The 14,150-nt window shown below is 43.5% G+C and overlaps 1 protein-coding gene across 1 annotated transcript in view; it reads left to right on the forward strand.

Moving 5' to 3' along the window:
* The window catches only part of ascc3 (activating signal cointegrator 1 complex subunit 3), a 138,889-nt gene that overhangs the window by 50,478 nt on the left and 74,261 nt on the right, over positions 1-14,150 (forward strand). Inside the window, exons 10-11 of the mRNA XM_084174465.1 lie at positions 2,143-2,346; positions 2,950-3,090. Coding sequence (XP_084030591.1) covers positions 2,143-2,346; positions 2,950-3,090 — 345 coding nt within the window. The remainder of the gene's footprint in view (positions 1-2,142; positions 2,347-2,949; positions 3,091-14,150) is intronic.

Consider the following 14,150-nt stretch of genomic DNA (forward strand, 5'->3'; position numbering starts at 1 on the left):
GATGGCTGAATGTGTGTGTGTTTCCGTGTGTGTGTGTCTGAGTAGTGGGTGGTCGACTAGTCACGGTTGCTGTCTTTCAGAAGGGCCATTTTTCTCCTTATCAGCGTCGGTCGCCGGGAGATTGAGGCCTGTCTGTCACCCACACTCTGTTGCCATGGAGAAGTCAGGCGGTGGGCAGGTTGACTGACAGCTGTTCCCACCACTCAGGATTTAACCTCTCTCCTTCTGGCAGTCAAAGCCCTCCACCTTCCCACACCCTTGTCCGCAACCTCCCACCAGACAACAGTACATCACCCCTCACTCAGCCCCTATAGCAGGGATCATCATAAAACATTTTATTGAGCGGATGGTCGGGGGGCCGGAACATAATTACAAATAATTTGTAGACTGCAAATTGACTGCAAGAAGCCCAAACAGATATAATGTTTGATTAAAACATAATCATTTCAAACCTTACTTACAGTGAGGGGAAAAAAGTATTTGATCCCCTGCTGATTTTGTACGTTTGCCCACTGACAAAGAAATGATCAGTCTATAATTTTAATGGTAGGTTTATTTGAACAGTGAGAGACAGAATAACAACAACAAAATCCCGAAAAACGCATGTCAAAAATGTTATAAATTGATTTGCATTTTAATGAGGGAAATAAGTATTTGACCCCCTCTCAATCAGAAAGATTTCTGGCTCCCAGGTGTCTTTTATACAGGTAACGAGCTGAGATTAGGAGCACACTCTTAAAGGGAGTGCTCCTAATCTCAGTTTGTTACCTGTATAAAAGACACCTGTCCACAGAAGCAATCAATCAATCAGATTCCAAACTCTCCACCATGGCCAAGACCAAAGAGCTCTCCAAGGATGTCAGGGACAAGATTGTAGACCTACACAAGGCTAGAATGTGCTACAAAACCATCGCCAAGCAGCTTGGTTAGAAGGTGAAAACAGTTTGTGTGATTATTCGCAAATGGAAGAAACACAAAATAACTGTCAATCTCCCTCGGCCTGGGGCTCCATGCAAGATCTCACCTTGTCGAGTTGCAATGATCATGAGAACGGTGAGGAATCAGCCCAGAACTACACGGGAGGATCTTGACAATGATCTCAAGGCAGCTGGGACCATAGTCACCAAGAAAACAATTGGTAACACTCTACGCCGTGAAGGACTGAAATCCTGCAGCGCCCGCAAGGTCCCCCTGCTCAAGAAAGCACATATACAGGCCTGTCTGAAGGTTGCCAATGAACATCTGAATGATTCAGAGGAGAACTGGGTGAAAGTGTTGTGGTCAGATGAGAACCTCCTTCCCTCAGCCAGGGCATTGAAAATGGGTCGTGGATGGGTATTCCAGCATGACAATGACCCAAAACACACGGCCAAGGCAACAAAGGAGTGGCTCAAGAAGAAGCACATTAAGGTCCTGGAGTGGCCTAGCCAGTCTCCAGACCTTAATCCCATAGAAAATCTGTGGAGGGAGCTGAAGGTTCGAGTTGCCAAACGTCAGCCTCGAAACCTTAATGACTTGGAGAAGATCTGCAAAGAGGAGTGGGATAAAATCCCTCCTGAGATGTGTGCAAACCTGGTGGCCAACTACAAGAAACGTCTGACCTCTGTGATTGCCAACAAGGGTTTTGCCACCAAGTACTAAGTCATGTTTTTTCCCTCACTGTACATTTGTATATGATCACTTGTCTCTCTATTATATGTGGGACAACTTGGGAACAGATTTCTTAAATTAAAATCACTTGGAGCTGATTTCCTGGTGTTTTTACAGTCTTATGTCCAACAATGAAAATTCCACCAAAATTCATTTTTTGCTCAGAATACTTGGGAGGCCAAATAAAACCACCTGCGGGCCAAATAGTATGAGGGAAGTTGTCTGTCAATCTATGGTAGATAGTTGTACACTTGTGTGTATGTGTGGGGGGCTCTGACCATCCCTCCCGTCCACTCTGCTCCGTCCTGACCGGTGTGTTAGACTTGTATCATCATGCTCCCATGTCTGTCTTTATAATGACTCTCATAATGACTCTGTGATTTTAACCTTTTCTTATTGTATTCCTCCCTCTCTCTCTCTCTCTCTCTCTCTCTCTCTCTCGCTCTCTCTCTCTCCTCCCCCACTCTATCTCTCGCCCCGCTTTCATTCCAGGTTGGTCAGTTGGTGTTTAAGGGGATGCAGCGTCTGAACAGGATCCAGTCCATAGTGTTTGAGACAGCCTACAACACCAATGAGAACCTGCTCATCTGTGCCCCCACCGGGGCCGGCAAGACCAACATCGCCATGCTCACAGTCCTCCATGAGATCAGACAGCACCTCCAACCTGGAGGGGTCATCAAGAAGGACGAGTTCAAGGTACCACTCAGCAGTGTGTGTGTGTGTGTGTGTGTGTGTGTGTGTGTGTGTGTGTGTGTGTGTGTGTGTGTGTGTGTGTGTGTGTGTGTGTGTGTGTGAGAGCGAGCGAGACGTACATACATACAGTAGATCAACTCAGGCATAGTCAGCAAAGTGAACACATGTATTATTGGTTGTCCTTATAAAGCCCCCCTACCCCCCCCCCCCCACACACACACATATGTTCTAACACACACACATTCTAACACCACACACCCAATGCCAGCCAGCGACGATAGCCACTTTTCATACATCTCCATTAAACTTTCTTAATCTAAGTGGCCTGCTTCATATTTTTCAATAAATAGTGATTTATGCTGGTTGCCAGGGAACAAGTGATACTGTGCTGTTCACTCATTTATCATGACCGTGGCCTTCCACTTTCTCTATCACTTTCTCGCTCCTTCTCCCCCCTCCCTGCACACCGTTCTCCCTTTTCTCTATATGTATGTATCTCCCTCCCTCTTTCTTGCTGCCCTCTTTCTCTCTCTTCTCTCCTACTCCCCCCTCTCTCCCTCTCTTCCCTCCCTCTCTCTCTCCCTCCCTCTCTCCCTTTCTCTGTAGATAGTGTATGTAGCTCCTATGAAGGCCCTGGCAGCAGAGATGACTAATTACTTCAGTAAGCGTTTGGAGCCACTGGGCATTGCTGTCAAAGAGCTCACTGGAGACATGCAGCTAACCAAAGGGGAGATCCTGCGTACACAGGTACTGTACAAACACACACATGTGCGCAAGCATACACACGCGCACACAGTTTCTGCGTAGGCTTTCCCTGTGCTCCATTGGTCCAGAGTGGAGTTGTGTTCTGCCTCACGTCTGCTCTCTAGCGCCTCCCAGTGGTTGGCTCTCAGCTCGGCTCTCTGGATCACAGGAGCTCCGTACCCTCTTCACGCTGAGTACGTTTACATGCACACTAATAAATCGATATTAAACTGATTGTGACAGTAGGTCGGTTATGGCAATAGTCATGTAAACACCTTACTCTACTTATCTTCACCTGTGTAAGGTTAAAATCGAAGTAAGCATATGCTGATTAAAACACCTGGTGTTCTGAGCAATCTTTAGAAATATTAGAACAAAAAACACCTTAATCAAAGTTATAGCAATGTATTTCAAAATTATTTTGCGAGAGTGATGTGAGTTTGGAAAAACTGAAAGTATGCATCTTAGAAATTGTTTTCACATGTTAACTTTATATGTCCGAACTCAGAATCAAATATGTTTCACAAAAATAACATGCTGTGGTAGAACGTTTATTTTGTTTGGGGATTTTCTGCATTTGTCAAAGTCCCATCAGGTAGCCTAATTTCAGATGTGGCCATGTTAACAGGATTATTTGGGAAATCGGTCTTCTTTCAAAGCATGTAAACATTTAAATCGGACTATTATATTAATCTGACTATTCACAATAATTGAATTATTGTGTGCATGTAATAGGGATGGGCATTTTACAGTTTTTGACTGTTTCTTTGGCTGGAGTAGTCTAAAGCTCGCCGCCATTGGCGCAGTGGAAACGCGCGCTCTGGAGTGATGAATCACACTTCACCATCTCGCAGTCTGACGGATAAATCTGGGTTTGGTGGATGCCAGGAGAACGCTACCTGCCCGAATTAATAGTGCCAACTGTAAAGTTTGGTGGAGGAGGAATAATGGTCTGGGGCTATTTTCATGGTTCAGGCTCTTAGGTCCATTTAAGGGAAATCTTAACGTTACAGCATACAATGACATTCTAGACGATTCTGTGCTTCCAACTTTGTGGCAACAGTTTGGGGAAGGCCCTTTCCTGTCAGCATGACATTGCCCCCGTGCACAAAGCGAGGTCCATACAGAAATGGTTTGTCGAGATCGGTGTGGAAGAACTTGACTGGCCTGCACAGAGCCCTGACCTCAACCCCATCAAACACCTTAGGGATGAATTGGAACGCCGACTGCGAGCCAGGCCTAATCGCCCAACATCAGTGCCCGACCTCACTAATGCTCTTGTGGCTTCATGAGGTAGTCACCTGGAATGCATTTCAATTAACAGGTGTGCCTTCTTAAAAGTTAATTTGTGGAATGTCTTTCCTTCTTAATGCATTTGAGCCAATCAGTTGTTTTGTGACAAGGTAGGGGTGGTATACATAAGATAGCCCTATTTGGTAAAATACCAAGTCCGTATTATGGCAAGAACAGCTCAAATAAGCAAAGAGAAACGACAGACATTACTTTTAAGACATGAAGGTCAGTCAATATGGAAAATTTCAAGAACTTTGAAGTGCAGTCGCAAAAACCATCAAGCGCTATGATGAAACTGGTTCTCATGAGGACCGCCACAGGAATGGAAGACCCAGAGTTACCTCTGCTGCAGAGGATAAGTTAATTAGAGTTACCAGCCTCAGAAATTGCAGCCCAAATAAATGCTTCACAGAGTTCAAGTCACAGACACATCTCAGCATCAACTGTTCAGAGGGGACTGTGTGAATCAGGCCTTCATGGTCGATTTCCTGCAAAGAAACCAATACTAATGGACACCAATAATAAGAAGAGACCTGCTTGTGCCAAGAAACACGAGCAATGGACATTAGACAGGTGGAAATGTGTCCTTTGGTCTGGAGTCCAAATTGGAGATTTTTTGTTTATTTAGAATTCAAGACACACGTAACCAGCATGGCTACCACAGCATTCTGTAGCGATACACCACCCCATCTGGTTTGGGATTAGTGGGACTATCATTTGTTTTTTAACAGGACAATGACCCAACACACCTCCAGGCTGTGTAAGGGCTATTTTACCAAGAAGGAGAGTGATTGAGTGCTGCATCAGATAACCTGGCCTCCACAATCCCCTGACCTCAACCCAATTGAGATGGTTTGGGATGAGTCAGAAGGCAGAGTGAAGGAAAAGCAGCCAACAAGTGCTCAGCATATGTGGGAACTCCTTCAAGACTGTTTTAAAAAGCGTTCCAGGTGAAGCTGGTTGAGAGAATGCCAAAAGTGTGAAAATCTGTCATCAAGGCAAAGGGTGGCTATTTGAAGAATCTCAAATATAAAATATATAAACGTTGTTTCTCTTTGCTTATTTGAGCTGTTCTTGCCATAATATGGACTTGGTATTTTACCAAATAGGGCTATCTTCTGTATACCACCCCTTACTTGTCACAACACAACTGATTGGCTCAAACGCTTTACTGAAGGAAAGAAATTCCACAAATTAACTTTTAAGAAGGCACACCTGTTAGTTGAAGTGCATTCCAGGTGTGTTATTTCATAGTTTTGATGTCTTCACTATTATTCTACAATGTTGAAAATAGTAAAAATAAAGAAAAACCCTTGAATGAGTAGGTGTGTCCAAACTTTTGACTGGTACTGTATACAGTGGCTTGCAAAAGTATTCACCCCCCTTGGCATTTTTCCTATTTTGTTGCCTTACAACCTGGAATTAAAATTGATTTTTTGGGGGGGGTTGTATCATTTGATTTACATGCAACATCTTTTTTTGAAAATGCAACATCTTTTTTATTGTGAAACAAACAAGAAATAAGACAAAAAAACAAAAAACTTGAGCGTGCATAACTATTCACCTCCCACAAAGTCAATACTTTGTAGAGCCACCTTTTGCAGCAATTACAGCTGCAAGTCTCTTGGGGTATGTCTCTATAAGCTTGGCACATCTAGCCACTGGGATTTTAGCCCATTCTTCAAGGCAAAACTGCTCCAGCTCCTTCAAGTTTGATGGGTTCCGCTGATGTACAGCAATCTTTAAGTCATACCACAGATTCTCAATTGGATTGAGGTCTGGGCTTTGACTAGGCCATTCCAATACATTTAAATGTTTCCCCTTAAACCACTCGAGTGTTGCTTTAGCAGTATGCTTAGGGTCATTGTCCTGCTATAGCGCCAACCCTAACCGTACTGTTCGGGCTCTGATCTCTTTCTTTATATTGTCCATTCCAGTAACAATGGTGATAGGTAAACAGGCTAGCCCAGTACAGCTTGGCTTGGTTTGGCTCGATAGGTTCAGTAGTGTGAAAAGGGTATCTGTTATAGAGTAGCAGGGTTTAGACAGCAGAGGGAAATAACAGGATCGAGACAACATCAACACTAGACTGTCTGGGACAGAGATCCACAGGGCCAATAACAGTGTCTGGGACAGAGATCCACAGGACCGATAACAGTGTCTGAGACAGAGATCCACAGGGCCGATAACAGTGTCTGAGACAGAGATCCACAGGACCGATAACAGTGTCTGGGACAGAGATCCACAGGGCCAATAACAGTGTCTGGGACAGAGATCCACAGGGCCAATAACAGTGTCTGGGACAGAGATCCACAGGGCCAATAACAGTGTCTGGGACAGAGATCCACAGAACCGATAACGGTGTCTGGGACAGAGATCCACAGGGCCAATAACAGTGTCTGGGAGGAAGGCCCTAAAAATTGTCAAAGACTCCAGCCACCCTAGTCATAGACTGTTCTCTCTGCTACCGCATGGCACGCGGTACCAGAGCGCGAAGTCTAGGTCCAAAAGGCTTCTTAACAGCTTCTACCCCCAAGCCATAAGACTCCTGAACAGCTAATCATGGCTACCCGGACTATTTGCATTTCCCCCCCACCCCCTCTTTTACGCTTCTGCTACTCTGTTTATGATCTATGCTTAGTCACTTTAACTCTACCCACATGTACATATTACCTCGACTAACCGGTGCCCCCGCACATTGACTCTGTACTGGTACCTCCTGTATACAGTGAGGGAAAAAAGTATTTGATCCCCTACTGATTTTGTACATTTGCCCACTGACAAAGACGTGATCAGTCTATAATTTTAATGGTAGGTTTATTTGAACAGTGAGAGACAGAATAACAACAAAAAAATCCAGAAAAACGCATGTCAAAAATGTTATAAATTGATTTGCATTTTAATGAGGGAAATAAGTATTTGACCCCTCTGCAAAACATGACTTAGTACTAGGTGTCAAAACCCTTGTTGGCAATCACAGAGGTCAAACGTTTCTTGTAGTTGGCCACCAGGTTTGCACACATCTCAGGAGGGATTTTGTCCCACTCCTCTTTGCAGATCTTCTCCAAGTCATTAAGGTTTTGAGCCTGACGTTTGGCAACTCGAACCTTCAGCTCCCTCCACAGATTTTCTATGGGATTAAGGTCTGGAGACTGGCTAGGCCACTCCAGGACCTCAATGTGCCTCTACTTGAGCCACTCCTTTGTTGCCTTGGCCGTGTGTTTTGGGTCATTGTCATGTTGGAATACCCATCCACGACCCATTTTCAATGCCCTGGCTGAGGGAAGGAGGTTCTCACCCAAGATTTGACGGTACATGGCCCCGTCCATCGTCCCTTTGATGCGGTGAAGTTGTCCTGTCCCCTTAGCAGAAAAACACCCCCAAAGCATAATGTTTCCACCTCCATGTTTGACGGTGGGGATGGTGTTCTTGGGGTCATAGGCAGCATTCCTCCTCCTCCAAACACGGCGAGTTGAGTTGATGCCAAAGAGCTCGATTTTGGTCTCATCTGACCACAACACTTTCACCCAGTTCTCCTCTGAATTATTCAGATGTTCATTGGCAAACTTCAGACAGGCCTTTATATGTGCTTTCTTGAGCAAGGGGACCTTGCGGGCGCTGCAGGATTTCAGTCCTTCACGGCATAGTGTGTTACCAATTGTTTTCTTGGTGACTATGGTCCCAGCTGCCTTGAGATCATTGACAAGACCCTCCCGTGTAGTTCTGGGCTGATTCCTCACCGTTCTCATGATCATTGCAACGCCACGAGGTGAGATCTTGCATGGAGCCCCATGCCCCATGCCAGATTGACAGTTATTTTGTGTTTCTTCCATTTGCCAATAATCGCACCAACTGTTGTCACCTTCTCACTAAGCTGCTTGGCGATGGTCTTGTAGCCCATTCCAGCCTTGTGTAGGTCTACAATCTTGTCCCTGACATCCTTGGAGAGCTCTTTGGTCTTGGCCATGGTGGAGAGTTTGGAATCTGATTGATTGATTGCTTCTGTGGACAGGTGTCTTTTATACAGGTAACAAACTGAGATTAGGAGCACTCCCTTTAAGAGTGTGCTCCTAATCTCAGCTCGTTACCTGTATAAAAGACACCTGGGAGACAGAAATCTTTCTGATTGAGAGGGGGTCAAATACTTATTTCCTTCATTAAAATGCAAATCAATTTATAACATTTTTTACATGCGTTTTTCTGGATTTTTTTGTTGTTATTCTGTCTCTCACTGTTCAAATAAATCTACCATTAAGATTATAGACTGATCATTTCTTTGTCAGTGGGCAAACGTACAAAATCATTAGGGGATCAAATACTTTTTTCCCTCACTGTATAGCCTCCCTACTGTTATTTTATTTTACTGCTGCTCTTTAATTATTTGTTATTTTTTACTTATCCATTTTTTACTTAACACTTTTTTTCTTAAAACTGCATTGTTGGTTAAGGGCTTGTAAGTAAGCATTTCATTGTAAGGTCTACACCTGTTGTATTCGGCGCATGTGACAAATAAAAATTGATTTAATTTGAGATCCACAGGGCCAATAACAGTGTGTTACAGCTGGTCTCCTCACACTGCAATTTGGGCTCAGTTAGCTTCAGGTCACATCACAGACTTCAGTCACACATCTGGCATTCTGCAGTGAAGAGTAGGAGACAATATTGTGTCCATGAGTCACACAGCCACAGCAACTTACACAACTGCAGTATAGATAATGGTTGCTCTCCTGTCTTAGTTCAAAATAAAAGTCATAAAAACAAGAATTGGCGAGGCTTCCGAATGCATGCGCTCAGGCGCCACACACACACACACACACACACACACACACACACCCCCTCCAACGATGATAGTGTCCCTCTCCCCTGCTTTATGTAGGAGACTAGTGCAGTTCCTTATCTCTCGCTGGTGTCCTCCTGTACTCAATTCTCTGGCAGGCTTGATAAAATGACTGTTCCTTCACTGCAACACAGCTACTGATAGAACTGATAATCCATAGAGAGGCCAGCACCACCACATAGTTTCTCACACTAGACCCCAGTCACAGTCATGCAGGGTCACTCGGAGGTCAGAGGCAGGGTTTTTTCTGGATCAAAAAGGTTCTTAGGTGGTTGGCCGACGACACGGCTACATTTCTGAGAAAAGTTTAGAGGCCCGCATCTTGGCACTGTAGAGAAATGTTTGTCATTTTAAAGCTAATTTCATGCAATTCTACAAATTTTGCCATGCAACTGAGATTTTTTTTTGCAGTTTTAAATTATTATTATTATTATTATTTTTATTCTGCCATTGAGCTGAGAGAACATTTTGCAGTTTTAAAGCTAGTTTCCTGCAATTCTATTCATTTTTCCCATGGATAATGCTGTGTTCTTTTGCTCAGACCAAAAGGAATGCTGCTAAATTCATTGTTTTGGGAATTTTCAATTCTCCCGACTGTCTAGCTTTTATTTTGGTGTTAGTTCTCAAAGTTAATATTATAAAAAATATATAGCACCATTATCTTTTCTACATGCATACTTTATATCTGGTTTTAGTGTTTTAAGTTTACACTTAGTGTTTTTCATCCCGAAAATGAATTACAAATAATTATATATATATATATATATATATATATATATGTATATATATATATATGTATATGTAATATATATAAATATATACATTTAATATATATATAGTTTTTGTTTTTTATTAACTGTTAGGACTTAAGCGACCCGAAAAAACACTTAGGCGGCCCGCCCAATGATTACAATGGCAGAAAAATCTCTGAGAATTCAGTGTGTGGCTACGTGTGCGACATTCTCTCAAGAGGCGTGTGTGTGTTCTCTGGGTTTCCATATCTTATCTCCCTCGTCTATACTACCCCCCTCTCCATTTTCCTGATTCCTTGTTCTCAGCAGCCTTAGTTGTAGTTGCCATGGTGACTGCAGTTAGTTGTACTGTAAAATACCAAATTCATATCCTGTTTATTGTCCACTGTATTTGTGCCTTTGAAGGTGGTGCTTGTATTTTAGCGCAGGGGGGAGGGAGAGGAGAGGAGGAGAGAGGGAGAGAATGTGGTTTTCTGTGCACCGCCGATGCTTTCAACATTACCCAGCAGTACTTTAGTCAACCTCTTTTAAAGTGCTCTCCCAATTCAAGGTGTTAAAATAAGAGCCCTACAGTAGTTATGGCTACATAGGCTACTCTGTTCTCCCAAATTAACAAGATCGCCGGATATATTGGAAATGTGATTGACATGAGTTGAGAGTAACTAATATTTGAAATACATCCGTGGTCAGGAAAAACCTGCCACTCACAAAATGAAGATGATGAATATAATGTTGTTGTTGAGTAACTAAACCAATTAAATTGCCACTTGTTATGCTCATAGTGACATAACCAATCAGATGTTTTCTTTCAATTAAAATGATTAATCAATTGTCCAATCCAATATCCAATTGTAACAGCTCCCCAGCAAATCAACCAATTAGGTTGTTTGTCTCAGTTAGTGGTCTGTAAATGAGTTTGTTCTAGTCTCTAATGCACTTGTCAATAGCTCTGTCAACCAGGTGTTTATTCTCTCAATGGTAAAATCATTCATATTTCTCACTACTTCTCCCTTGTTTTATATTCATTTCATTAAGCATATATTTGCATTATTAGTCATTATTTTCCCCAGTGCGTTTGACTGTATTTGTGAGTCAACGTTGCGTTTGTGAAACAGGAAGGTAGAAAAAGAGGATGAATGGGATTTGTGAAACAAAAAGGAGGATGGAGTGAAGGATGTAGGCTAAACTCCTTCATCTAGTGAGCACCTCACTGAGAGGTAGACAGAGGTAGACAGAGGTAGACAGAGGTAGACAGAGGTAGACAGAGGTAGACAGAGGTAGACAGAGGTAGACAGAGGTAGACAGAGGTAGACAGAGGTAGACAGAGGTAGACAGAGGTAGACAGAGGGAGACAGAGGGAGACAGAGGGAGACAGAGGGAGACAGAGGGAGACAGAGGGAGACAGAGGGAGACAGAGGGAGACAGAGGGAGACAGAGGGAGACAGAGGGAGACAGAGATGAAGGAGTAGGCTGAAAAGGTTGCCAAGAACAAGCATATCTAGCAAATCCAAAAGAGGATAGTAGAGCTTAGACTTTAAAGGTTCATAAACCTCCTGGTACTTAAGGATGGAGAGATGAAAGCAGAGAGAGCGACAGAGTGAGAGAGAGAGAAAAATGGAGGGAGGGAGAGAGAGATATGTGAATCTTGGGAAATTAGGTCAATAGCAGTTAATTTGGAGGTGTGTGTCTGCGTGTGTGTGTACTTGCGTTTGTTTCCTTGTGAGAGAGAGGGCATCCTTTAATGAGGATGGACAGGCAGAGGCTCAACAATATTATCCTTACCCCCTGCATACACCCACCAGCCAGCCTTGCTAGCCTATCTACCCAGACTACAGAGTTTTGGATGAAATACCCTCTGTTTCTGCTAGTGTGGAGTAAGTTCATTAAAACTCAAATAACAACTCCATTAAAGTTCACTAGGTCCTATAAAGTTAGCTCACTAGAGACCTCAGGGTAAATAAGGAGGATTTTTTTAATGACCCTCATCAATTTTGGTTATCTGAAACAACTTTCTAAGAGACCTTTCCATTTGTCTTCCCTCCCTCCCTCCCTCCCTCCCTCCCTCCCTCCCTCCCTCCCTCCCTCCCTCCCTCCCTCCCTCCCTCCCTCCCTCCCTCCCTCTCTTACAGACACACTCACACCAGTGTTTGTTTCTCATGTTTGCATACACTCTATGTGTAAAATCATTGCTGTAGTTATATACAGATAAGATTAGCATTCCTACAATATGATTCTGTTGAAATTGAATTTGATCTCTGAGAAATTAAGCTAATTGATCACTTACTTTATATGTACATACTGTATTCTCCACATAGCTCATTCTATATAACTACTGCTGTACATACCTTTTTCCTACTTAATTTCTTCTTCTATTTTTTTTTTTTTTGTAGTAGTATTGTACTGTTAGACATTTACTGCAGTGCTGGAGCTAGAAACACAAGCGTTTCACTGCACCTGCTTTAACATCTGCTGATCTGTGTACATGACAAATAAACTTTGATTTGATTTCTGTGACTGCTATTGTCACAACTCCCATCAAAAACATGCAGTCGATGTGCGCACACACACACTTAGATACATTTGTCTAGGTTTATGATGTTCCTCCATGTTTGTTTTAGCCTTGACAAGACATTAGTCGTTCACTTACAGTATGAAAGCAGTGAAACAATTCTACCCTCTTACCTTTCCCTCCTCCCACACCCCCTCTCTCTCTGTGGCACTGATAGTTACCATGGTAACAGTAGACAGGCTTGGAGAGGCTGCTGGCTTGCAGACATGCCAGTGTGCGGGTGGGTGGGTGAATGAGCAGCCGGCGTGTTGGCTCTCTAAGTTCCTCTCCCTCAGTCCAGAGAGTAAATATTAACTTATTGACAGAGTGGGCCCCTGGCACTCTGCTCCACAGCCGGACACACAGCCGGACACACAGCCGGACACACAGCCGGACACACAGCCGGACACACAGCCGGACACACAGCCGGTCACACAGACGGACACACAGACGGACACACAGACAGTCAGTCAGTCAGACAGGTAATTAGTAGATAAGTGGTAGTGTGGGAAGACCTCGTCATGGCCCCGGGTTCCACATGGCTGCACACATCACTGTTACCACGCTGGGTGGAGCTGCCTGGGTAGAGCCCCCCTCATTAACACGGAGCTGGGGCAGGTCCCTGTGCTCTGAGTCACATCACAAAGAAATATAGGGTCGGGTTCTCAGACACACGTTAGACTTAGTCCTAGACTCAAATGTTATTTCAATGGAGATTCTCCATTCAGCATGATTTTTGTTCAGGACTAGGCTTAATAGGTGTTTAGGAAAACGGCTCCTAGTGTTCTAGAATTGTTCCGATCCACTGTGTGCACGTTGGGTGGAGCCCCACTCATCATATGGCTGGAGCTGGCCACCACAGACGAGCTGCAACCTGCACATCAGAACAGTTCTAGGACCCTATTTCAATGTAATCGTCATGGAACGTTGATTTCAATGTGTATGTCCTTTCTAGTAATTCTAAATGTTCTATAATGGAAGCCCACTTTGACACAGGTCTTTATCTGCCCCATTGTTTTCCAGGACTGCACTCTCTTTTATTTCACCAACGCTGCATATTCACAAATATTGTATTTTATCTAGGGGATGGTTTTCGCGGTCCTGAAATCAATCCGTGGGAGTCTCTCCAACCATAAATGTAATACACTTGGCAGCCAGTCATATAAATAAATAACCAGATCAATATTAACATTATTAAAAACAATACAAGGAAAATAATGAGTGTTTCCTGTTAAGTCAAATGGCGTCTTCATTGTTTTTGTTGTGTGATTAAAGAAAGCACTTTGGCCTGCTAGTCATTTGTTTGGAAGCCAGAGCTTCCATTTAGATTAACCTGCAGCCTAATTAGGACAGCCACTTCTTTCCTCTCTGCTAGCACCGTGCCAGTCTCTAGTGTGTGTGTGTGTGTGTGTGTGTGTGTGTGTGTGTGTGTGCGTGTGACCGTTTCCTCTCTGCTAGGAAGGAGCGCCAGTCAGTAATGGCTAGCTAGATGTATTTAAATGTAAACTACAGTCTTTAATTATCTGCTTTTTACAAAAAGTGTTTAATAGGAATTTCCGCACACCCAGACAACACACACCGATGGGTTGGCAAACAGCTCGCACACACCATTCATTATGCATTGTTGTGTTGT

This window comes from Coregonus lavaretus (assembly GCF_964263955.1).
Source record: "Coregonus lavaretus genome assembly, chromosome: 13".
Lineage (NCBI taxonomy): Eukaryota > Metazoa > Chordata > Actinopteri > Salmoniformes > Salmonidae > Coregonus > Coregonus lavaretus.